Here is a 26,767-nt window from a genome sequence, read left to right on the forward strand (position 1 = left end):
CCTGGCTTTGTCCCTTACCAGCTGCATGACCTTGGGTAACGGCTCTAAGCGTCAGTTTCTTCACCTGTCAAATAGGCATGAAGCCGGTTCTGCACAGCTGTTGAAGGAGTAGGGGACTTGCATGTGACGCCGCTCTCCAGTTACGGTGCGCGGGTGAGAGTTACTTTGCAATAACGTGATTGCTGGTTGCAGGGCTGACGGCGGGGGCTGCGGACGTCTGTTTGGAGAAGTGGTTAACCGAAGTTTCACGGGAGTGGGGTCGGACCTTGAGCGTGAGATTGGGTGTTAGAGCCGGATCTTTAACCCACTAGGGAACGGATTTATCTATCGAGGTCTCTGAAGATTCAGAAATACAGGGACGCCTCTCATGGTCTCGGTAAGCATTCTAAGGTCTTGTCTCTGAGACTGTACGTGGTCCCCCGGAGGGGACCTGACCTCTGCGGCATCCCTGCTCTCCGAGCCAGGTCGGAGGCTTTCTTAGTAGCTGACTTCTAAAAACCAAGGATGACATTGCTTCTTGAAGCTGCCAAATGCTCTCTTTTAGGCCTGCACCCTCGTCTCCACGAGGAGATTCGCGTCTTGTAGATCATTTTAGGAGAGCTCTCATGTTTTGAAGAGCCATGCCCGGTGGTAGCTGCTTCAGTTTTTAGGAGTCCCCCCTTTTCCTGGGGTTGTTCTGTCCCCGCGGTCGAGTGTCTGTGGCTCCTCCCCACCCAGGTCTCCTCCTTCGCCCCCAGCAGTGCGAGCCTCCGGCCTTCCGTCTCCCCTTAGTTTGCTGGCCAGCTCCACCTCTCTCGCCCTGACCCTTAGCGTCCGTGTGTCCCAGGACTTGCCCCTCAGTCCTTTCATCTACTTGGTCCCCTGGTTTTTTCCTGAATTTGAGCATCACATATATGCCAGTGACTCTCACCTTGTGTTCCTAGCCCAGACCTCTTTCCTGAAATCCCCGCCAGACTCTTCGAGGCGACCGCTCACTCGGTATCTGCACAGATCTAGCCTGTGCGACTCCCGGGTCCTGGTCTTGTTCCCCAAGCCCGCTCTGCCCGACTCCCCGCATCTCAGGTGGTGAAGGCCGTGCTGCTGGCTGGTCAGGGCTGGAGCCACGGGCCCACTCTGGGCTGCCCCTTCCTTCTGTTCCGCATTCCCGGTCCAGTCTGAAAATCCTGGCGGCTCTCCTTTCAGGACACGTCCAGGACCCGGCCGTCACACACACCGTCACACCACGGCTTAGGTCGGGCCGGGCCCCCGTCCGCCTCCTCGGGTCACTGCTCAGCCCTCTGACCCGACTCCCTGCGTCCTTCCTGCCTCCTGCACTCTGTCCTCAGAAGCCACAAGTGTTCCGTCAACACACAGGCCACTCTGCTCATGTCTGAGAGTAGGGGCTGATGTCCTTGTGGTGACCTAAAGGTCCCCTGGCACCTGGCAGCCCCCTGACCTCCTCCCCTTTCCCTGTCCCCCGTGCTCACGCCGCTCCTGCCATGCTGGCCTCTCTGCTCTTTGTCCACCTGACCTGGCTACCGCTCCCTTCTTCCCGGTCCCTGCGGCATTCCCAGACCCCTTCACACGGTTCTGTTTCTTTGTTTTGTTTCCACAGCATCACTACCTTCTGACACATTAATAATGGACGTACAATGATTAACGCGCACCTCTGGTAGGATGTCAGCCTCTCGGCACTAAGGACCTTTTTCCGTTTTGTTCAGTGACAGATCCCAAGCACCTGGCATAGACCCTAACTCAAATCTCAGTGCTCACGTTTCTGCAGTATGACTTGTTATACCATGCGTAGGTCTACAGGGACACTGTGTAAGCGGTATTCACTTTCTCACCATTGTGATCTTTAAAGTTCTCTGCTTTGTACAGTAATAGCTTTTCACATTTTATACCTATAGAACATGATGGTATTTGTATTTATTAAACACTTAGCAAATAAGTTCGAACTCAGCAAACCTCAGAATAATTAACACTGATGCCATCTGTTGATGCAGAAGAGATGATGTGTTTTGCTTTGACCCACAGCTTTATATGCATATGTTAAAGTTATAACTTGATAAATGGAAGAAATTTCTGTGTCTTTGTCACTATTGTAAGTATACGCAAGGAGGAACTCTTGGTGGCCATCCCCGTTACCAAGGAGGCTAGATGGTTGGTGTCTGTCATACTGTGTGGCAGCTGAGAATCTCAAGGAGCCTTGGGGGGTGTCAGAGTGGGATGGGGACGCGGGAGCCACAGCCCGACCACAGGGCCCCGAAGCTCTGGTAGAGCGCCGGCCCCAGGCCTCGCCAGTCAGATGACCGGTAGGCGCCTAAGAGTGCGGAGGGCGCCAGTTCTCAGCGGCAGGAAGTGCTCCGTCCTAAGGCCAGGAGGCTGGTTTGGTTTACCCGCTCTCACGCCTCTCCACCACCGCTCAGCTTGCAAAGCCGCTGTTTAGGGCCTGTGGCTTTGACTCTAGAACACACGAAAGTTGGGTTTTAGTTGTAAAGCTTCAGACACACGGTTCTGTCAAAGGGAAGATGACGGCCTCACGTGTTGAGATCTGCAATAGTGTGTTTATTCACCCATTTAAAAAAAACCGTGACAAGATATGAGAATGTTGGTTTTGTGGCAGATAGTAATTGAATGATTGCGAAAGAAACTGATCTTGTAGAAGGATCCCATTTATCTGATGCTGTGATTAGAGACGAAATCATTTGCCCACTGAGAGGGCAGTTAATTAGACACCGAGTTCAGTTGTAATTGGTACCAAACGAGTTGTACTTTTAAACCAGAAATGAAGTTTTGAGGCAGACCAGCCAATGGACGGGGCACGTAGCGCCCCAAGAGATGCTGTGTGGCTTTGACTGATGACGCCGTGCACGGTGAGGCCCGGCCCTCTGCTCTGCTGTGGTCCCAGCAGGAAGTGTGCAAGCTGCCGTCTCTTTGGCTTCCTCACACAGAGGTGCCGGCAGCGTTTGTCAGGCGTTTTCACAGAATCTCACCTCACCATCACAGCTGGCTAAGTGTAGTCAGGAGCTCCGCACCCAGGGCCCAGGGGAGGGCTCTGCTGACCGAGCCGCTCATGCTCAGCACCGGGATTTGAGCACAGGGCCGGGACTGTCGGTCTCCCACTCTGTCCTGAAGTCCTGGCTCCCCTTCTGTCTCCTCGGAGAGGGGTGCTGCCTGTGAGCAGCCTCACGGGGCCCGGACCAGAGTCCTCTTTGCCCTGACGGTTTCCCTCTGTGCTCTCAGCTCAGCCCTTGGTGTGCCGCGCAGTCTGGAGGGGACCCGGGGAGGGGCTTCTGCTCTGACGTCCTGTGACTGAGAGGGCGTCAAGGAACCTGATTTCCTGCCCCCACATCTCCTCTTCTGATCTCTAGTACGCTGTGGCCAGAGAAAACTGAACTGCATTTCCCAGCCTGTGACAAGCAGAACGCAGAAATATAAAGTTTTATGTTCCATGTTGTTCTCTACAATAAACATTAAACATAGCAGAAGAAAAAAATGGACAAATGCACAAATTTATAGCAAGATCTAACTTACAGTGATTAACATAAGTGCTATTATAGGTTAAGTGGGGAAAATTGAATTTCAGAGTCTATAGACCAGTGATCTGAGAAGGCTGTGAGGTCAGGTCGCTGGAAGACTGTTCCTTCTCTCCTGTCTATGTGCAATTAACCAGGAGTTTTGTTTTGTTTTTAAGTATCTCAGATTTTATTTGCTAAACTATAATAAACCTTCAAATAATCTCAAATTTTAACTTTAAATGGTTAGTTGCTTATCCTTCAGATCCTTGGATTAGTATCAAATTAAAGTTTATTCAAGTTTGAGGGGCCTATATGAACAGATAAAGGTCCTATCGTGATTTTTATTTCAACTAGAAAATAAATTGTTATGATACAGGATGAATAGAAGTAGAAATCTTAATGTGAAGATTCTTTGCTTTGTGAGGCTCTACGAGGACACTGGCTTCAACCCCACGTTCACCAGCTGGCTCTGGCCGACGAGAGCTGTCCACTCTGCCGGGAGGGCACCTCTGCCGGCGTGACCAACCCAAGTTCTAGGCCATCTCTGTGGAGAAGCCTTTGGCTCACTACAGGGATCATAGGGCATAAGGGGAAACAGGCCTTCTTGTGTATTCATGCTGTAGGGAAGAATCGTTAGCACCCAAAGAAGGTTGGAGGGCTGCACGTCTCTTATGTATAAGCCAGTCCATCTTCCGCACTGCTTTTCTCTCTACGTCTGCTACAGACAGATCCAGCTTCTATCTCCCTTCCTACTTCTGCTCTGCTACAGACAGATCTACCTTATCTCTCGCTTCCCCCACCCCTGTCACTGGTAGCTCACTTGCCATCAGGAAGCTTAGGTAGTACCATTTGGAGGTAGAACTGCCAATCTGGACAGATGTGTGCATCAGGCGATCCAGCTGTGTCTGCATCCACGTTGCACTGAACTCATGTATTCTTGGAGTAACACTGTTGGCAGGAACAGAGGCAGCAGCCAAGCCTCAGGGTGCAGTTTAAGATTCTGCATATCCAATCCTAATAGCTCTGCAAGGGTTTGTTTTAAGCTACAAGTTTCTTTTTAAACAAATGTAACATTTATTGCCTTCCCACATTTTTATTAGCATTTAGTTTACAGGAAGCGCCCACCGACGTTCTCCCTCGCGGGAGCCTCCGGGCTGGGGACGGGCATTACCTGGTGCTGCGCTCAGCAGGAGAGGAGCCGGATCAGGTCAAGGACTTGCGCAGGGCTTGCAAGGCTGCTGCCTGGAGCGGCCAGGACAGGAGTGTGGTTTTTAAATAAAATACCTAAATGCCTGCAAAGAAGTATACCGGGATTGAGGAGCTGAAAGGGCTTGTACAGGTCATGTATTTGCACCCCTTTTTCAAGGACTGGTAAAGGAACTAAGGAACAGAAAGGTTAGGTTGCTTGCTGAAAGTCAGAGTTCTAAACGTGGCAGAACCATGTGTGACGTCAAGAATATCCATGGGAAGCGAATGGAAGCTTACTGTAGCTTAAAGTGTAAAGGTGTGCATAGTGGAAGAGGAATTAGTAGAGGAATGAAACTGTTTTCTCACCTAACGTAATAACATGATTAAAGAGAGAGAGAGTTAACACTGTAATTTTGTTTTTAGCCTAGAGGCTAAACAGTAGGGCCCAAAGGTCCCATTTTTTCCCTCTGTCCCCTGACCTTTTCTCTCTTTGTTCTTGGGTTTGGCTTTCTTAATTGCCTTACGTTGACTGTGTTGGAGACAGAGAAATTTCCTCTACCTTAGAGGTTCTCCTGGCTGGTCTAAGAGTCTAAATGACATGAGACAGATTAACAGGAGAGAAAATCCCCAAAGTTTAATTACATAGTATGGGGGCAGCCGTAGATGTGGGTCCCAAAGACAGTCAGGGGTAATGAGGCAGACACACCATCGGAACCCAGGAGGGTCACCCGGCAACGGGAAGTTGGAAGCCCGGTCACAGCTTCTTGTCTGAAGTAGGACAGGGAGAGAGAGAGAGAGACTTGAGCTTAAGTCTGGAAAATAGAAGGAAATAGCAGAGAAAGAAAGACTCTTACCACTGGGAGAGCGCAGACAAAATGCAGTATGTTGAGCAGCAAGAAGGCTTATTTAAGGCAAAGTACACACTTGAAGGAAGGGCAGTGCGGGCGGCCTCAGGGAGGAGGCGCACTGAAGGGCTTCGGCTGGGGCTTTACAGGGCCTTTGGGTGGGGCAGCACAGGGCATGATGTGCACAGCCGAGCGGTGGCTCTGCTGGGCATCACCTGATCCGGAGCCTCCGGGGAGTCAGACTCAGAGAGAGCGAAATGTGAAGCCAAAGTCAAGAAAGCAAAGCGAGTTTTATTACATGAGCTCTGAAACAGAGCACCCGGCCTGGTGTCAGGCCCCGGCCGCCTGCTGTGAGCCACTTTTTATGGGGTTTTTGGCAGGCGGTCGATGTGATCGGAGGATCGAGGGCACAGGCTGCCCTCTGACGTTCTTCCTCTGGGGAGTCTGTGTCGTCCGAGGAGTGTCTGTGCTCTTCAGGTCATTCTCCGTCCCTGTGGCTTCATCTGATTGACTCCCTGAGTTCCTGGTGGGCTTCACTCTCTCTCCATCCCGCTTGTGTGTCTTTCTAACAACTCCTTTGAAGCTTTGTCTCAAGAATAAGGTTATTTAGGTGATTGCGTGGGTCTGGGTCTCAGCATTCTTTATCCAGGTAGGTCCATTTACACTCCAGAGGTCTGGCTCCTCCCTGCTTACAAAGTTACTTAATTGGTTAAAGGGCAGGAAGAAGAGGAAGAGCAGCCTATAGATGACGTTAAAGGGCAAGCCAGGCCTTTTCCGCAGGCTGAGGAGACTTTACAATGGCCTCACCCTTGTCCCATGTCCTTGTTCTTGTCTCGCAGGTACTTTACTCACTGCTTGCATCTTCTAAAAACACCCTCCTGCTCTCAGTTCTCATGTGGCTCTTTTGTGAATGATTAGACATCTCTCCTTCCCTTTGTCCCATTTACCTGTGCTTTTGTGCTTCTCCAGCCTTGCGTTTACGTCCCTGCAGAGCTCCATGTCTGCTGCAGCTTGGCACCCAGGTCAGCGGGCACTTGCCTGTTGCCTGTCCCGTGCCTCAGGCAGCGTCTGCCAGGACTCCCCACTTGAGACGATGAGGCCCTTTACTGCTCTGGCCACTTGTGAGGTTAAGTATCTACAGAAAAGCCTCCTCAAAACAAGCTAGTTGGGTTTTTTTTTTTAGTTTCCTTTTCTTTTTTTTTTCTAATTAATGTACTAGCCTAGGAACTTGATAGGTCAGGACGTAAGTAATCCATATGAAATCTAGAAAACTAATCATTTAGAAATAATTAAAACAGCTGCTGATTTTATTAAGTTTGTCCTATATTCCAAATAATATTTAGTTAGCCAAAAATAAGTATTTATAGATGATTAAATAGAGTTTTTAGAGACGGTGCATGGATTATTCAGGCATGAAAATTATCCCTAGAATGTAGGCCCCAAACCACTAAAAGATTTAAAATTTAAAAGATACCTAATTTTAACTTAAACTGGAAAGCAGCAATGGTGTATTTTTGTTAGGTCCTGACACTGTATGATATACACAGTGTCGGTATGGGAGAGGCCGGTGGAAACAGGATTCGGCTCAAAACACAGCGGGCAGTTCTGTGTGGGATGCGCGCTGACCCCCCAGGATGTGATGAACAGGTGGACTAGGCCCTTCACAGGGTAGGGACGGATCCCCCTTTCCTGCTCCGTCCCCAGCACCGAGCATGCGCTCGGCCCTCAAATATTTTCCGACCAATTTCAGGCTGAGCGTGTATGTTGGTTGAACTGCTGAAGCCCGAGGCCCTCTGCCCTCCCTCTCGTGACCTCACCTAACAGCCCTCCACGTTCTCAGGCTCTCTGCTCCTCAGTACTGAGCCCTGAAGGGGCGGACAGTCGTCCATCCTGCAGGGAAAGGACTCAGTCTCTCTGGTCAGTCAGTGGCAGGGTGTGGCTTAAAGCTTCAATAACAGGAATAAAAGGAAGCTTATCTAGACTAGCTTCATGTGAAGTAGTTTAAAGATACAGAAATGGGGGGTACAGGGTACAAGCCCAACCCTGTTGAGCTGAACTGCTGTGCCTGGCACCCGCTCCCAGCTGCTCCAGAAGAACGGGACGCCTGCGGGCAACCAGGCGCCAGGCTGCGTCCCCACACCCCTCCTGACCCACGCGCCTTTTGTGGAAGTTAAAATGCTGCCATGTATTAGCTGTGGGATTTATGAAGCTTTAGAACAGTCTCAACGGTCGCGTGTCCCTGGCCCTACTTAGCGGCATCTGCTTACCGATCACGCTGTCTCCCTCCTCGGGGCCGCCTCGGGTGTGTCAGGGTCCCTGCAGCTGTTGTCCTGCCCCTGCTCCTCGGCTCCCAGGGCGGCCCTCCCAGAGTCCCTGTCCTGCCTCTTCCTTGCCGGGGTCCTTAAATAAGTAAACTTACCAGGTTACCCGAATCCTGGTGAGTTAAGTGATACTTCCTGAAATTATCCCTTCCTGCTTTAAGATGAAGTCTGTCTTAAACTAAAACCTAAGCCTCGCTGAACTAGCCTTTGTTGGGCATGTTTGCTCATTTCACACCGGGTTTTACAAATTCATGCAGTTGAAGGGAGGCCGCTCAACCTGTCCATTCATTAGCAGGCACACTTAGCCAGCAGGGGCTTCTGCCACTGGACAGGTCCAGGAGTAAGTTTAAAAGGGCATATCCTTTTTCTCTTCTTTTTTTTTAAAGAAGTGCAAATGTGGAAACACACGGTGCCTCACAAGAGCATTAATCACACACAGGAGTCCATGTGTGGGAGCCTGGCAAGCGGGTGCCTTCAGAGCGCTCTGCTAGGGTACTTAGTGGTCAGTGGGGCACGCAGACAGGCTGTGGACTGCGGCTGGGCCCTCCAGAGCCGCCCTGACTGCCAGAGGAGAGGCGGTCTGACTTCCTCACTGATGGGCACCATCTCAGCCATTCACTGTCCAGGGGGTTCATCCATTGGTCGGAGAGGCCGGCGGATCTGCTGTGCCGGGAATGAGCCCCTGGGAAGAAAACTGCTGAGAATCAAATTTAGACTTAGGTGGAATGAATAGAAATTTAAATAAGCCACAGATTAAACACTTTTCATTGTTTAGGTAAGACTAGAACAGTTTTTGAAAATTTTAAAAGTATCCCGTACAGAAATTAGGGTCACTTAATATTCAAGTCACTTAAAAATCCTAGTGACTTATCTTCTATAAGATGAAGTCCATCTTTTAAAATGCAGGATTATTTGAACTGGCATCTAAAACCAAATAGGTTTTGGCTGAGAATTCCTCTAGAACATTTTGCCAAAGCTTGATCGGCTCTAAATAATGTTAGCTCAAGGATGGACTATTTATTGTTTTGTTTTGTTTTGTTTTTAACCTATGGAAAATTATTTAAAAAAAAAACACAAAAATTACAAAGGCTTTAAAAAAATTTTTAGAATTAGGAAGTGTTCTCAAAATTACACCAAAGTTTTCCAAACCATCAGCCACCACTCTTCTTTCTGAGCTCGTGCCCGGGGCTGATCCATCCCTCTGCTCTAGGACCCCTCTCCCTTCTCGCTCCTGACTGTGGTGTGTCTGTACGGCGCCCTGTGGCAGCCCCCTGATGAGACGGAAGGGCTGACCACCTGGAAACACAAACAAAACCAGGGCCCGGTGCCTCCCAGAGACCTGCTGGCCAAAGGTATGCTCTGCACCCGGCCAGTTGTGGAGGGGGCAGCTCATGCCTGCAGCTCAGGTCGGTCAGGACAGAGGCACTTGACCGCTGAATGGACATCAGGCTCCCTAAAGACATTAGTCCTTCAAAATGCTGGCAGGCAACGAGATCTGTGTTTTCACTTCCAGCACGCCCGAGAGCTGTTTTATGTTGAAAGCGCCATGGGTCACATTGAACAAGCTAAAGTGACATTTGCGGCTGACGTTATCAATGCGCATCTGTCTCGATGGCTGTGAGGTCCTGTTCCAAGGTTAAGGTGATGTAGCGGGCCTGACCTTACGCAGCCAGGTCCGTGGAGTTAGTTCTCCCCGTCGTCATCTCGCCGGCCTTGCTGGTGGACAGTGAGTGTACTTGTGAAACCTCTACGGGGATTCCCTGCTTGTTTCAAGTTTCTTCCTTTTCTTGGCAAAAACCAAAAATAGAGTTGTTCAGAAAAGACACACACAAAAAACAAACCAAACTCTCATTCCATTTAGATTTCTATTCATTTTAGTCTAAAGTCAAAGGGTAAAGTTTTGCTCTGCTTTGCAACAAATTCTGAGATTACCGATTAACCACTCTCACATGCTCTCTACTTCCTTTCAGATGGACATTTAGTTTATAAAGAGGCCAAGGCTCTTTTCTTTGCAATTACTTTTAAAAAGGCCTATGTTAAGCAGAGAGAGTGTGGTCTTCTAGAGTTATGGGCAGCTTTTCCAATGCTGAGTGGATGTACTCTTAGGAACTTCTCTAAATTGCATGCACACTAGAGGCCGCGGGCTGAGGCTGGCCTTCTCTGGGAGGGAGCACACGCCCTCTGCATTCAGTGATCCTGTTGGAAAGCAGGAAGCTGCAGAAATACTCAGTTTCCAAGCCCACTGAAAGTGCGGCGTCACATTTAGAACCCCGCTGTTGAATGTGCCGCGTAATGTAAGAGGTAAGGTCCCGTGTCCCAGCCACAGGATCTCAACCCCCAGGCCAGGGGAGTGCATGCGCCTACCTGCTGTCCACCCCTCTTCCTGGCTTGATGATGTGTCTGGACGGGAAGAGCAGGGAGTCAGGGAGCCGGAGCACCGACAGGGACGGGACAGCCGTGTGCTGGGAGTCCGTCCCCGTCAGAGGCCGCAGCAGCCGGTGGGACATGCCGCAGAGCTGCGGGCGGCCATGGTCCATTCCTCTCACAGCCCGCCCTGTGCTGCTGGCCTGTCCTCACCCTGCTTTCCTGGTCTCCCTCACACACTGCCTGCCGCACTTCAAGTCTGGCAAGGGAGATGGTCACCCTGTGCTTTCCCTTCTTTAACCACTATTCCCCAAGGACATTTAACTTAACTTATGTGCACCAAAGTTTTATCATATTCTTTAGGTAATAAGTTACGTAAATAAACATTATGTAAAAGCAAAAACCTCCCATTGCCTTAAGGGGTTGGCACAGGTGAGGCTGACAGCCGCAGAGTGGCCGCACACCAGCAGGTCAGCAACAGCCCTGTAGGCCGTCGTCCGACCTTTCAACCAGCGATCTTGCTCCGGAGGCAGATGCCACCGCTGGACCTCAAGGGCTTCTGTGCCGTGGTTTGGGGCTCCTTTCTACTGGGCGTTTTTCTGTTGTGAAGCTGTTTGTCAAAGAGCTCGATGTCAGATTTACTGGGGCTGGTTTTGGTCTTTTACTATGGCCACTCACTCACCTTCCTGCACAGTGGACTCTGTGAGGGCGAAGGCCCCGGCCTGGGTCCAGGGTGGAGAACGATGCTCTGAATTCTGGAACCTGGATCCTCTTTAGGACGAAGGCGGAGGGGAGAAGCCAGGGCCGAGGCCCGTCCAGCAGGCGGTCCCCCTCCCAGGCTGCCCCACCCTCTGGGCCAGGGCCTGCCTTGAGGACCAGCCCCTTCAGCCCACTGGTGGGAAGCATGCCACCCCCAGGGGCCATGCCACCTGTGCTTGAGGTGGGCTGGTCGCGGGAGGGCAGCCCACCCCCATCATCTTTCCTTCCTCCATTCGCGGATATAGAATGAGCAGGTGTTTGGGGATTAGTTCTTGGTTATCTTCGGATAACAAACAGTAAATGGGGTCTTTCTCAATCCAAAAATGGCTTCCGTGGTCAGCAGACATCATTGAGGGGGTGACGGCAGACGTCTCCGGAGCCGGCGGTGTCCAGGCTGCCTGTGGGCTGGCTTCTGGCCGCCCGGACAGCTGTGCAGTCCTGGGCTAAACAAATGTCTGAAAACAGTAAATGACTTATTCCTGATGTGAATCACTTACACGTTCAGCTCATCTACTTTGAACAACTGCCCCATCTCCTGTGTAGGTGGTGGCCTCACGTATAAGCTCAGTATTGGTTTAAGTAAATTAGGTTGAATGTGGAAGCATGCTCAACATCTCACGTCCCTATCCATGTAACTCTGCGTTAGAGATACCACTTTTGCTTAATATCCGTGCTTTCTGCAAAACTGGGGAGCGTGCCATTCTCCAGGGGATGAGAGATGGGCAGGGATTCGTAAAAAGCGGCAGTCACGGCGAGCAGAGCGCCCCGGAGCCCCAGGGACTGCTCCCTGGAAGAGAAAGGGCCGCCAGGGCGCAGAGGCCAGCACCCCAGGCTGCGCCCCAGCCCCTTGGGGTCCCTCGCTCACTGACCAGAGAAACGAGGTCGGTTTGCAGATTTGGGCTGGCAGGGGGTGGGGTGGAGTACGAGCAGCTGAAGCTCTTGCCTCACACGGAGGTGACATCAGTGAAATGCCTCTTACACCTGAAGAACTGTCTCCACTTATGCGTGATTTGATGTTATCAAATTTACCATTTTTCCAAAGACCCAATACATTCCATATCATGTTCCTTCTAAGGGCTGTGGGGCAGAGCAGGAAAACCTCTAGTAAAGGACAACGGATGGACTAGTAAATTCAGGCTTTTTTGAATACGAATGAATGTTCCTTAAAGTTGTAATAGATCCTTCGCTACTCCTTGAAGTGGGTCAGTGAGTTAGAGTTTGGATTCAAGCCCCAAATACAGCCGACGACCGCTCAGTCATAGCTCACCTGCCTGGGCCCGGCGTTCATTGTCGTCGGCTTTGTGCTGAGCCCGCCGTCCTGCGGCGCCTCACCTGACGGGAGCGGCCGGGGCACGAGGAACCAGCACTGTGAGGTCGTCGCCACCAATGGCCATCTGACCTTTGCGGCCATGGGTGGGTTTCTTAGACCAGCGCTGTTCAGTACAAACACGGTGCAAGCCACATATGTAATTCTGAGTTTTCTAGTAGCCACATTTTAAAAAGTGAAATTAATTTGTTTTATATTTTATTTAACCCATATAGCAAATCAGTATTTTTAAATTATTAATGAGACACTTTTTTCCCCACTAAGTCTAAATTTGCTGTGTGTTGCACACCTGTAGCATATCTCAAATCCAAACTAGCCACATTTCAAGCTCAGCAGCCCGCATGTGGCTGGGCACGACTTTACGGGGTGGCAGTGCTGACCTGGGCACGAGGAGGCAGCTGGGCGGAGGCTTGCCTGGCAAACGAGCAGCCGGAGCTTGACCGTGAAGGACTCTGGGAGCCATAGAGGATCTGGGGCAGAGAAGCGCTGTTTTTAATTTTGAAACTAATCTGGTGATCGCAGAGTATTTAAGTTAGAGATTTAGGGGTAGGGCGCCAAGCAAGAGACATGTTAGTGGGCTATAGTGGTGGTGGACGTGAGGGGCGGTAAGTGGTCCACGTGAGGGGCACGTGAGGGGCTGGGAGAACCCTCTCTGAGATGCTGTGGGCACATGGTCCAGAGGAAGCGTTTCAGAGAGACTTAGGAGGTGGGACCGCCAGAATCTGGTGGAGACTGACGATGGATTTAAAGAGAGGGAGAGGGCGTGACCCCAGGAGGGTACCAGGTTTCGACCTCGGGTACTGGGTCAATGGCGCAGTGTCCGCAGGAAGCAGGGAGGGCAGGCTGTGAAGGGGGATGGGTCAGGCTTAGGACACGTTTCTGCTGAACACGCTGCCTTTGGAGCAGGCAGATTATGTGTGTGGTTTGACACGGACCAGTTTGCTCAAGGGGACGTGTAGGTGAAAGCTAGGAAAGCTGGGTGGGGGCACGAGGTCCAGTGCCAGGGAAGCTTTGAGGCAGGGCCAAGAAGGGGATGTCGGGCGGCTGCAGACATGGGAGTTACGCGGGGCCTAAGGACCCGGTAGGATCCAGGAAGGGAAGGAGGCGGGAGTGTGCGGCGGTGAGGGTGCATCCCGCGCGAAGGAGACATGCGTGAACCCGCTCTGCCGGGCAGGTGGGATCGGCCCGGGTCAGAGCTGCCCTAATGCAGTTTGCACACACGTGTTATTTGGCTTTGTGGGTTGGATCGGGCTCTAAATTTAAGTAAGGTGCCGACATTTCCCACAAAATTCCTGATTTCCGACTCCTCTTTAAAGTAAGAAAGGCCCAGGAGGTAGATTTGCCAACACCAGTGGTCCTGGGTGGCCATGACCACCTGAAGTGTGTCCTCTCCCCAGCAAGTCTGCTGTGATGTGGGCATTTGTCCTGCAGACACTGGAGTTTTCTTCTTAGTCAAGGATCAGTATGTCGTAAAGGCACAAAGATGAAGGGTGACAGATCAGGGCAGCTTTTAATGCCATCCTAAGGAGTATGAACGTGGGAAGTGGTGACCAGCGAATGAGCCAAGGTGACTGACAGGTGAGCCGAGGGTTATTCTGGACCTGGTGTGTGGGGTGTTCAAATGTGTTTTTTTCCTTCAGCTGATGGCTTGATGTTAACTTACAGAGTTTGTGCTGGTGATTCATTAGAAATTGGAAAAGACCACTTAGGAAATGTCTTTATGCAAGCTAAGCCACATCAGCTTTGCTTCGTATGTCCTCATGGAAAACTGTCACAGGACGAATACTGTGAATGTTTGAGTTTGGATGGGGTGGGCGTCTGCTGCGCCGCACAAAGGCCCGTATCCCAAGCCTGCAAGCTGTCTGGTGTTCCCGCCACACTTAGTGTCCCTCTGTCTCTTTGGCCTCCAGATGAAATATGTGAATGAACGATTTCAAGATGAAGAGAACAAAGAGGTGGTTCTCATGTGCATCGGGGTCACCTCAGGAGTCGGACGGCTGCTGTTCGGCCGCCTGGCGGACTGTGTGCCTGGCGCGAAGAAGGTTTATCTACAGGTATCTCCTTAACCCTCCCAAAATTTCTGCTGCTGCCTCATGACTTCTTACATGGATTTGTTTACGTTCTGTAAAAATGAAAATGTTTTCTGGAACACAAGTTCTACAGGCAGTTTTCAAGGGCAGATCAGTACGTGTTTTGGGTTTTCAGCCTGAGAAACTGACGCCCAAACAGCAACCCTGTTGTTTCATCACGGAGTGCCCCCAAACCCCTGGCTTTCTCTGAACAGTACCTTTTATGTTCTGCACGGTTCTTGTAGCCACGCGCCTTTTGCAATATCTTGTGAAATTCAGGGGCGTGTGTGTCTTTTGAGCTTCTTTTAAACTCATGTGCCAGGCACTGCGGAGGAAACAGGGTCTGTGCCCTCAGCAGCTGACGGTGTCGAGGGGGGACAAGAAGCAGGGCCGCCCGTGGCTCACAGGCATGCTGGTCAAGGGCCGTAGAAGCAGGCAGAGGCTCCAGAACCACCGGCCGAGGCCCGAGTCGGTGCGGGCGGGATGGTAGGAGCGGCAGGGTGGACGGAGAAGGGTGTTCCCAGCAGGGGGGCCACCTGGGCAAAGAGGCGGGCGTGTGACGCGGCGCGGCGCTTCTGGGGAACAGAGTTTGACGCAGTAGAGAAAGCGTCCTAGCCCGACTGGCCCCGGGGAACGGCTGGAGCCGGGCTGGGAAGGGCCTCTGTGGGCACCGAACAGGTGAGCTCTGTCCGCAAGTCAACCAGGAGCCGCTGAAGGATTTTAAGCGAGGAAGTGATGTGGTATGAGTTATATTTCATAGCGCTTCATCCAGAAACCGTGAAGGGTGGAGTGAAGTGGGCGAGCGGCCGGGAGTTGAGACGGCACCGCAGGCCGCATGCTGCATGGCTCCCTGCCTGTGAAGTGCCCAGGGCAGGCGGCCCCCCAGACGGAAGGGAGGTCCGCGCCGCAGGGGCTGCGGGAGAGGAACAGGGAGTCGCTGCTCGTGGCTGTGGGCTTCCGTTTTGGCGTGGTGTGCTTTAGACGGACACCATGGTGATGCTGTACCTTAAAGAGCTGAACCCCACTTAATACACTTAAAATGGTGGACTTTATGGTATGTGGATGTATATCTCAGTAAAGCTGTCATTTAAAAAGAGAATGAAGGCAGAGGGAGGGTTGAGACGGTTGAGGTAGTCGGGCCGGAAGAACCCGGGCAGTGGGATCAGAGCCAGCGAACGGGCACAGGGATGAGGGTCCGATGCCCCCTAAGCTGGGTCTGCGATCTGGTGACAGAGTGAGTGGCTTTGCTGTTCCATCCAGACCAGGGACCGAGTAGCTGGAGGCCGAGCCCGTCTCCGCCACGGCAGGCTTGGGGCGCGTGGTGAAGCTGGGCTGAAGCCGGAGCGTGTGGGCGCGTCCGCTGGGGGTCCTGCAGGCTTCGGTGTTCACTGCGCCGCGGGGCGAGCGGAGGTCGGGGGTGTGCGCGGGAGGAAGGGGCGGCCGGACTGGCAGGAAGGGGGCGGCAGTGTTACGGGCAGGAGGGCCGGTGCGTCCATGGCTTGTGAGGAGGCAGGTGCCTTCGAGGCAGGTTCCATTTGCTTTAGCGACAGGGTGGTTTGAGCGGAGTGGCTGGCGTGAAAGGCTGGCATGACCAGCTGAGGGCTTGGGGATGTGGACGGCCTCGGCCAGAGGCTTGGCAGAGGAAGGCAGGCAGAGGAGAGCCGAGGGGCCTGGCAAATGCCCAGCATTTGTCTTGAGGTATCTTTACCACTTGGAAGAATTATGATACTCGGTAATTTTCGATATGAGGCACGAATTCTACTAAAGGGTTGTAATTAGGAAGGAAGAAGTAAAGCTATAGAAGTAGCAGATGGAAGAAAACATGGGAAGATTGATGATTTCTTTGACTTATCTTCTTGTAGAGTAACTTCAGCATGTATAGGTTTTAACAAAGTACTAATTAAATTGCGCACACATTAACAGAATAGGAGTATAGTTACATAACAAAAGCAGACCTACAATTACCAGCCATCTCCAGTGAAACCAAGAAAACCAGTTAGGTAACCTAGGCATTTGTGAAAACTTATCAATGATATGATGGATATTGTCTAACTGAATTTGAATAGTTTGAGAAAAATCAGACAAATTAAAACAACACATTCCTGGGAACTGTTCACATCCCATATGTTCTTTTAACAGTAGATAGTCTATAGTTGCACGATTTTGGAGCACTGCAACTTGCACTTCTCCTAATTCTTGGTTGAGTTCCGACAGTATAGATCCAGTCAAATTTGTTGTTTTACTGTATGCACAGGCCAGCTTAGATATCTCCTCCTTCATTCCAATGGCAAGTCCAGGAACCGGTGGGATGAATGCAGCTACGACTGCAGCAGCACCAGGATCTTTGTTGAAGTTTTTTGATGATCATCTTCTGGAATGACTCTTCCAGAGGATGTTGATGTTGGAAGTTCTTCTTCATATCGTATCTTAATTCATTTTCTGGGTAGCCAAATTAGGCTTTGATCCTCTGTATAAACATAAACAAACCCTTCGCCCACACTTTGATATGACCTTTATACCAGGCAAACCTTCACTTTTAAGGTACTTTAATATTCTGCTAAGTCCTGAGGTGTAGACCCTGATTTGGAACAGGTGCCGAGCAAAGAGGCCTTGGCTGTCCTGAGCTACAGACCTTTGCTCACGGGTGACAAAGAGCTTAGGAGTATAGCTCCTGCCTTTGCTCAAGAGTTCTCAGTTTAAATTTCCATCAAGGTCCTGGGCTCCAGGTGTTCTGAGCTTAACAATTTTAAATGCTGAGTGAAGAAGAGACTGACCTGTGCTGAACAGTAACAGTCTGAGAAAATCTTCACAGAGGTTCCCAGAGCATGTGCCATCTCAAGGTCTCAGGCCTTTCTGGTCAGCACTTAAATCACTGCAGATTTGGGTCTTCAATACATAACTGTTTCAGAAGTGTGAGCCTGTTTCAGAGGTTTGGAAGTTTTAACTCCACAAGGAAAGAATGAAAACTTTGAATTTGGATGGCTCCTGCAGTGTGCCACGTTTCTCCAAGACACGGATCTGTTGTCGCCGGACAGCGCGTCACGTATGTGGAGCAGACAGACCCAGGCAGTGTGTGTGCGCAGGAAGGCTGAGGAGATGCGACCCGGCTCAGGGGCTACGCAGCGTCCCTGATGGGGCTGGGCCTCGGTGGGCGGCAGTGGGAAGAGGTCGAAGGGGACTTCCATGTATTACTGTGTGCATTTTTCTAAGGTGTTTACTTCACAGAGAATGTGCTCATGAGCTTTTGTGATTTGGAGAAGTCAGTCCCTTTCACGCCATCTTCCTGCGTGAGCTGCTCTTCTGCTTGAGGGAGAAGGAACTGATCAGTTGCCCACCATCTTTTTTCCATTCCGTGAGCACCTCACATTTTCCTGAAGGTACCTTGAGGTAAGGGGCATATGCCTTACACACATAAGCTGTTCCCAGATGGGTTCGGAGCTGAACACTCAGCAGCTCCCTGGCCTGAGCAAGGACTCAGACGGGGAGGCCCTGTGTTCTCGCCTAGGCCGGGCGCAGCCCCTCTGCCAGGTGGAGGTGGTGTTACTCGTGTGCCGTGGACAAAGTTGAACAGACGCCCTGTGGAGCAGTTTGCGTGGGGGCCCCCACGAGCTTTAGGAGAACTTCCCCTCAGGTTGTGGTGGACCAGCAGGTCTCTGCTGCCAGCTGCTGGTGTCCTGGGCTCACAGCCAGAGGCTCTGAGAGTCGGAAACAGCTCTGAATTCGTTCACAGGAGCCGCGCTTGGGCCCGCCCGGGCCCGGTGTGTGCCGGCCTCCGCCTGCTCAGGCGCAGCTCAGGTCTCCTCCTCAGAGGTATTCGGGTTCCTGAGCAGAACTTCCCCTGGCGCTCCTCCGAGAAGGCTCTCTTGTGATAGAAACGGGAGCGGTAAGAGCAGAAGGCGTTTGTCCCCAGGTACATAAACCAACTCAAGAAAGGGCTGTGCTCCTCGAGCCCGCGCTGTGGCGACATGAGGCGTCTCCCTGGGCAGCTCTGCGGAAACGAGCCGGAGGGACAGCACGGCTCTCCATGCCTCCTTAAGGTCGGGCCTGAGCCTAGCAGGGAACAGGGACCTCTGACCCTCTTATTTAAATCTAACCAGAGCTGCTCTGTTTGAGGCGGAATAAAGATTGCTGGTAGTACTAAATGTACTCACCTTTCACACTGGGGCCCAGTGTCTACAGATCTATCTATCTATATCTATATATATACATTTTTACATTTACCAGTTTATTAAAGAATATGATAAAGATACCCATCGCAGCCAGTTGGAGAGGTACACAGGGCGAGGTCGCAAACAGAGGCGCCTCTGTGTGCGGGGAGCCCGCGTCCAGCTGGGTGGCACATGGAAACCTCCTGGTGACAAGCACAGAAGCTCCCTGGAGAAAAGGAAGGGGGACTCAAAGAGCTGGCCCCTTGGGTTTTTAGGGAGGTTTTATTCCATGGTCTTGATTGACTGAGTCCTTAGACTTCGGCTGATTCCACGCCTGGGTTGGGGTGGCAGGAGGGGTGCGGACTGGTGTTTGATGTGACCCGGCATTTCCCTGAGGGGTGAACCCCGGTGGTGCCGTCAGCGGCTCTGTCCCCGCGTGTGGAGCAGGTCTGTCCTCCCAGCGCGGCCTGCCGCCCCCCGATGCAGCCGTGCGGTGGAAAGGGGCTTCCTTTCCTGCTGCTGTCGCCACTACGACAGCCAGGCATTTTCTGAGAAATGCTGAAGAACAGAGGTGTAAGTGTTGCATCAAGACATCTTACATTTAAATGAAAATGTTTTAACAGTTTTTAAATTTAACAATTTTAAGTAACAATTACTGTCAAATAACTGAAAAAGAATATAAACTAGCATGGTTTGAATTGAGAAAAGAGCTTGTAGTTGAATATGAAGAGGTAATAGGCACAAAATATATGGTGTTAAGTTTGAACCTCTTTACGTGAATGACTTCCTACAAAGCTGACCAAGGACAGAAATGCGAAGGGGCCCAAGTGGACGGGACGGTGTAGATCGGGTGGAGGTTCCCGAGGCCCCGGGTGGCTGGCGCGCTGCCCACGTGTGGGCCGTGCGTCGTTAGTGACTCTCTGTAAAGGGAGCCGCCCAGGGCTCCGGGTGGCACACCTGCACAGCTCGCTTGCTCGAGCCCTTGGGCAGCCAACCCTCACCTTGTCCCTCCAACCGTGGCCCCCTAGGCTTTAACCCAGTGGTGCCCCCCTGCAGGGTTGTGCTCCGGCTTCGTGCTCGCTGGGTGGGAGAAGAGGAGGTTTGAGTAGAACATTAAAACACAGAGTGGGGTATTACGTTGTCTAGAAAATGTGAGTGTCACCCTTATTTTTCACGTAGCCAACTCAGAGTCCTAACTAATTAAAATTCTGCCAGAAAGCCTATTTTAGTCATGAAGAAAAATCTACTCAGCTATATAGTATGATGGTCTCAAAGAGAGACTTAACCTAGACTTTGAAACCTTTTCAAGAGCATGTTTCTTATTGTGGGGTCAGTGGGCCACTTGTGTGAAAGCCCCTGGGGAGCAGAGGGCAGCCATTCCTGACCCCGCACGTGCTTTGCCCACTAAGGCTGTGGGGGGCCATTGTGCCTCGTGGTCCCAGGGAGAGCAGCGCAGGTGGAGATGGTGGTCGGGCGGCCGCTTCCCACGGCCTCTCCCTCCCTCCCCAGCCCCACTGGCGGAGGGTGGCCCCTGGGAGCGGCAGCGCCTGTCCCTGCCCTGCCCGCAGACTGGGTTCAGGCGCCCCAGCTCTGCTTTACCTCTCCCCTGTCACTGTCTTCACCTGTAAAGCCGGGATGACGTTAGCTCCCACCTTTAAAGTTAGGAGGGTCACCATCTAAAGTGCTTAGACATGCCTGGCATTTCATAAACACCAAATAAATGGTAGTTACTATTATAGGCACATGTCTTTAAGAACCTCCTTTAAGGAGCATTTCTTCTGAATAGTGAATGTTCAGTTTTTAATTAGGTCTTTGCCTAAAAACGTTATTGAACTCTCTGGCCCTCGTTTTGTCCTCTGCACCCCCTGAGTATGTGGCCGTGGCGCCTGGGACCCCTGCTGCGCACCGGACTCACTTTCCCCAGGACCCGGGCTGGTGGGGGGCGGCCGCTCTTACCCAGCACAGTAGCTGCCACGCGGCAGCAGAATCCTGTGTTCCGTCCTGTTCGCTGCCGTGACTCTAAGATGACCGTTCGAAATAGTTCCCAACTTTCACTTCATGGTGCTTAAATAGGGCATATCTGAGACACATCACCAGAAAGTGTTCTTTCACGGTAATCATATCGATTTACATGATCAAAATAATAAAATTAGATTACATAGTTCTTAGGATGTTATAGAATGTTCACTGTTCTCATTTCATATTAGCAGCATGTTTCCTATGAAACAGTCAATGCTTAATTGGAATCAGAATAATCAAAATTCAGGCACACCCTGTTTTTTGGGCTTTGCAGATACTGTGTTTTTTAGAAATGAAGGTCTATGGCAACCTTGCATCGAGGAAGTCCACTGGCACTGTTTTTGCCGCAGCATTTTCTCTCCTTGTGTCTGTGCCACATTTGGTGATCACGGCAGTATCTCTATCATCACCACATTTGTTATGGTGTCTGTGATTGCGATTAAGACTAGCTGAAAGCTCAGACAGTGGTTAACGTTTTTCAGCTCTAAAGTATTTTTAAATTAAATAGTTGCATTTTTTTCTTAGACACAATGTGACTGCACCCTTCACAGACTGGTACAGTGTGAACATAACATTTATTTGCCCTGGGAAATGAAAGAACACATTTGACCCGCTCCGTGGAGATGAAGGGCAGTGTAGGGCCCAGCCCGCAGTGTATGCGAGGTGGCCTGTACATGCCCACGGAATACGTGTCGGATCATGCTTAGTTATTTTAATCTCTCACTCAGTCACCAGGTCTGAAATATTGACAAGCAGTATATTTTAAATCGATCACTTAAATATCTAAAACTTACATTTCTGGGTCCCCCACGTGGGATGGGCTGTGGCTTAAAGACCTGATCTTGCTGGCGTGTTTTCATTTTGCAAAGGACTGATACCAGTAGAGGGTATATCATTTCAAAGGTAAAATCTAAAAATCAAATGTTTGATGAATGAATTTGGGCTGATACTCAAAGAGCAAATATTTATTGAGCACTGATGAGGTGCAAGCTCCTTACACCTTATACCTTATAATACCTACTCCAAAGATGACTTTTGTACGGGTTCTGACCACAAAATTGGAAGGTGCTCCGGGGGCTCAGGGGAGATGAGCAGGGGGCTGACTGTGTATGAAGTCAGGGTGAACCGGGCCAGGGAGGCGGCTCCCCAGCAACTCTGTGAAGCCCAGGCAAAGCTGCTCAGTCATTGCTGTCCTCGCCTCCCTGTGAGCAGAGCGGACATGGTGTCTGTCCATCCTTCCTGAGAGGAGAGCCAACGTGGTGTCTGTCTGTCTGTCTGCCCCAGGTGCTGTCCTTCCTCTTCATTGGGCTCATGTCCGCGGCGACCCCGCTGTGCACTGCCTTCAGGGCGCTCCTGGCCGTCTGCCTCGTCATGGGCCTCTTTGACGGTTGCTTCATCTCCATCATGGCGCCCATTGCATTTGAGCTGGTGGGCGCCCAGGACGTCTCCCAGGCCATCGGGTTCCTGCTCGGGCTCATGTCGGTGCCCATGACTGTGGGCCCACCCATCGCAGGTAATTGCAGTGAGTCTCTGGCAGCTGTATTAATTCTTAGCATTTTTTAGGGTGCGGGTCCTAAGTCCAACTTATATTTAAAATACATCATGATTCATTGTGTGTGCCTTTTCTGTAATGTTTTTAACAAGATGAGCTGTAGGTGGCATGTTGAAAAAGTTTGCTGAGGAGGCCCCTTATCCCTGTTCTTACCTAAAATGCTCAATACAATATTTAACAGTAAGCTTCTGGGCATTAAGCTTTTGTAGTTCCTGTATTTCACTTGGTATGTGTTTTGGAGGAATGAGAATATAGTTTTCTTTTCAAAAGAGATGATTCTGAAAGGTTTCTGAATACGTATGCTTCCCGTAGAGGTTGTATCTGCCTGAGAAATAAAGAAAAAATAGCATTTAGTGGAAAACACCCAAATGTTCACAGCAGACATGAATAGGATAAATGAAATGTGGCCTCTCCATTCAGTCATAAAAAGAAGCGAAGCACTGATACATGCAACCAGGAGGCTGTGAGGGAACACAGGGTTACAGCCGCACATAGTCAGTGTTCATAGGGATAATAGGTTCAGTTATATAGGGAATATTCTGACTCAGAAGATAGGACAGGAAAGAGGGTAGATAGGAAGAAGACAGGAAAGTCATCTGTCTCCGTATGCTGTCTACTTGAGGTTTCTATCCAGAATGAAGGTGCCCTTTTTTGTATGTGTTGGTACTTAACTAGACAGATCCCCAGCTGCTTATATAGAATCAGATACTCAGAACAGTGTGTTCCCTGGACATCTCAGATAACAGAGGCTATATAGTAACAGTTACATATAGTAACAGTTTCAGATGTTTAGAAATACTAAGGTAACTTTTAAAACCTGGATTTTGTTAGATTAGAAATAAGGACTCTGACAGTTTTTGGAAGCAGAGTCCTAGGATCTATTGGAACACCAGGTATGTGTTCTTACATTTTGCTCCCAAGGGCCGACAAGCCCAAATGTATCTAACAGCCTAACTTTTTCATCCTCACTTTTAAATTTATAATTTTTCATAATTTTAAGTAGTTCATTTCATCAACAAGTAGGTCTAAGATAGGCTTGAAATGTAGCATTTTTAGGTACATGTGTATGGAAGAAGTTCTGGCTTGGCGGCCCGGCCGTCCCCGGCTGACAGATGGGCCTTGGCACCACGCCGTCGGGCACCCCGAGAGACCTGGGAGGGTTTTGAGGCCAAAGCTTGGTCGCAGGTACTTTTCTGATGTCATATCCTGGTGTGAGAGCTCAGAGGCCTGCAGTCCGGCAAAAGCAAAGAAAGATTCAAGGGATTTCCTTCCTCATATCAGAAAAGGCTTATGTTTCAGACCCATTTCTTTAAAAAAAATCTGATGTCTGAGATTCTGTGTGAAGTCATCCGGCTGAGATGAAGGTAGGAGGCCGGGACTCCGCCGACAGGTGACGCTGAGGCCCAGGGACACGCGTTCTCTCCCTTCCCAGGGTTGCTTCGTGACAAGCTGGGCTCCTATGACTTGGCTTTCTACCTCGCCGGGATCCCTCCCCTCGTTGGGGGCGCCATCCTCTGTTTCATCCCTTGGGTCCATAGTAAGAAGCAGAGAGCGGGCAGCGACCCTGCGGCAGGAGGACAGATGGACAGAATGGACCACCAGAGCGCACTGCTCGCAGGCTCCGCGGGAATCCTCAGGAAAGAGTCCGACTCTGTTGTTTGATGTCTCACACGCCTCCACCGGACTGGGCTTGCTTTCAGAACTTTAAGCAAATCGTCCTTTTATATGAATTGCAAATTAATTTTTTAAATCACATCCCAAAAGTAGCACAATCATTGGGAAATAGAACCTTACTACTGTAGAACCATTTTCTGCCGCTGAGTAGCTATCCGATGCTCCCACCAGTCTGAGGGCAGAGGCCCTGGTAGACGAAAACATGTTTGGTGAGGATTTGAAGCTATCTCAGTGAAAAGCAGCTTTGGAAACTGAATGCTCTTTAGTTTGTACAAATATTTAAAAATACCTCAAGCTAGATTGAAAGGGCTTTGTTTGATTAGGACTGGAAAAAGGTCGTCGCTTCACATGGTGTTTTTAGCTCTGGGGTCTGTTTTAAATTCTTCTGCTATTTGGAAACTTTCTACAAAACTTAAGCCTGGATTCTAGGTAATGTCAGCTCTACCTAATCTCAAGTCTGTTGAAGTTGCTTACCTGCTGTGAAACAAGCTGTGCAATTTACTTCCTCTGACTTGCCGCAGTGCCCGGAGGCCTTCCTAGGGCAGAGCCCAGAGCATGCCAGGAACCAGCGTGAGATCAGAAGGGTCCTGTTCGCAGGGCGGGGTGGTCCCCAAATCAGGCCTTTCTTCCATTTACGTCTGTTCTTGGGCTTACACTGTTTGACTTAAGTAGCCAGAAACATCCCCAAATTTCTGAATTTGTTTGAACAACAAAGTAAAACAGAATGAAAGCTATTCTGGTAAATTTAATGTAGAATTTTTCTGAGTTGACTTGATAGCACTAGAACCTGATATTTTAAGTCTTCCCAAGCGTGTTCCCAAGTTGCAGTTTCAGGCACAAATGGGGAAAAAATAATCTTTGTATTTGTGAAGATAATATCTATTTCTGACAGAAGCAGTTGCTCAAATTGGTTTATGAAATTAATGTGTCTTGAAAGGTTAAAGCATTTAGGAAGAGAAACAACTCACACATTTCAAAAGCTTCCTAGCAAAAAATTGCTCTGCCACACCTTGGCTCTAGTGTTTACCCTTGTGTGCTCTTCATAGTGTCCCCAGCATTTTTTCCTATTTATACACAATTATGAGAAAGTTATTAGTTTTAAGACCTAAAATTAAAACCAAACTCAAGCCATGGCCTGCACTCATCTAAAAAAACAGGGACACTTTCCTCATCCCCGTGATGACACTGATACGTTTTTGTTTTTTATTTAGGTTTTTAAAAGTCCTGGGAAGAAGGCTGCCTTTTTCTAAAGCACCTCCAGGGTCCATCTGGTTCTAAATTCTCTGTAAGGAGAGGAGCTTAATCTGTTACCCCTGTTTCTCTTCTCGGCTTCCTTTGTCTCCGAAACGCGAAGTCTGTGCATTCCTTACCTCTGGCTGAGGCTGGAGATACCTGAAAAGCCTGGGAAACTGGCTGTTGATAGGGTGTGGCAGGGGCACGGAGGGCGTTGGGAAGCGAGGCTGGTAATTAAGCTGCTAGAAAACCCAGTGACTTTTCCTTCAGGGTCAGCTCTCTGTTCTGCAGCCTTGAAAGTTCAAAATAAAAACATTAAATAGGGAATTTATTTTTAATAGGATTTTAAGTAATTTTGATTGTGAAGACATTCAGCAACTTACTGTGCCATATGCAACTGCAACTTGCTCCAGTCCCTCCGCATCCCATCTCCAGGGGCCCTGGGGAGTCTGTTTTCTGGAAGGGTCCATTGCATTCAACAACAAGCCCACCACATCTGACCCTACTGCCCTTTCATGTTTTTACTGTAAGCTTTTAGGAAATGACTTAGAGGTGATGGTGTAATACAGATTCTTTCTTCACTCACGTTCAGTTACATAAAACAGTATTTCCTCATTATTATCAGTGCTTTTAAGATCAGCAAAAACATCCAACTAAGACCAGTCATAAACCGGCCATTATAAAATGTTTATTTTTTCACAATTTTAGCACAGACTCCTAATACTCCCGCTCCCCAAAATTTACAGAAAGAATAATTGTAAGACAGAAAATTAACTCTGTAAAGAACTCCAAACTGTTCTGCCTTTCAAAATTTGGCTGCATTTTACATTGATTTTAGGCAGGGAAAAGCACTCATCTGAAATTCAGATGATCTTGGTTAGTTTCCATAATAAAAGAACTAAGTAAGTACTTTATAAAATTTAGATCCCAGAATATTGTGTTCTTGTATAATACACTTATGTAGTTCTCAGTCTAATGGAGTGAATCAAACAGGGTCTAGGACACCAAAAAGCTCCATTATATAATAGACTTTTATGGGGAGCGCTGTGTTATAATAATATAAAAAGTAGAAGAGGTAAGCCACTAAATTCCATAAAATGCATAGTTAGCAATATGTTGTTTGGTACAAAAGTTCTCAAAGTCTGAAGTTATAAACTCAACATTTTCAACTAAGAAAAAGAAAAATCCTGATATTCATAAAGATTTGTGTTTTGAACCAAGAAATATTGCTTTAATATTTCGAAGTAAATTATTTCCAATTTCCCTATGGTGTTAGCTTTGCAGTAAAGTGACCTGATGGGCCTAAGTTTGTTTCATTCAATCCAGGCACTTTTTTTGAGAGGAAAAGAATAGTCAGAACCCTGCTTTCTAGAAATCTCATCATCCTAATTCTGATGGGATTCAGCATTTTCTCAGAATCAAAGGCTTCTGGCAGTTGAGGCCAACAGCAGGCAAAGAAGGGGAGCGGTCAGTCCTCTTTACAGAAGCTCTGGGTCTGGTGCTATGGCAACAGACACCCAGGGATCTGGTTACGTTTCATGGCAGTGGATATTGCCAGGAGCCATCCGCTTTAGTGATAATGAACCACCCGTATTGTCGATACCTCATTCAAAATTTATAAATCTCGTTCCTCACAGCTGCAGTGCTTCCTCTGCAGCCCTACTGTGAAGTACCCGGGCAGGAACACGGTTGCATTTGTGCATCACGATCCAGTCGTTACCTGTTCATGCATGTTGGCAGGTGGGCCATGGGCTCCACCCAAGTGCGG

General features: G+C 49.6%; 1 protein-coding gene across 1 annotated transcript in view; it reads left to right on the top strand.

Annotated features, from left to right (window-relative positions):
* SLC16A10 (solute carrier family 16 member 10) overlaps positions 1-24,677 on the top strand; it is a 67,585-nt gene extending 42,908 nt beyond the window's left edge. The window contains exons 5-7 of the mRNA XM_057489244.1: positions 14,215-14,358; positions 21,825-22,053; positions 23,525-24,677. Of these exons, the coding sequence (XP_057345227.1) occupies positions 14,215-14,358; positions 21,825-22,053; positions 23,525-23,754 (603 nt within the window). The 3' untranslated portion in view covers positions 23,755-24,677. The remainder of the gene's footprint in view (positions 1-14,214; positions 14,359-21,824; positions 22,054-23,524) is intronic.
* Positions 24,678-26,767: the final 2,090 nt, after the last annotated feature.

The sequence above is a fragment of the Manis pentadactyla genome, chromosome 12 (assembly GCF_030020395.1).
Source record: "Manis pentadactyla isolate mManPen7 chromosome 12, mManPen7.hap1, whole genome shotgun sequence".
NCBI classification, from domain to species: domain Eukaryota; kingdom Metazoa; phylum Chordata; class Mammalia; order Pholidota; family Manidae; genus Manis; species Manis pentadactyla.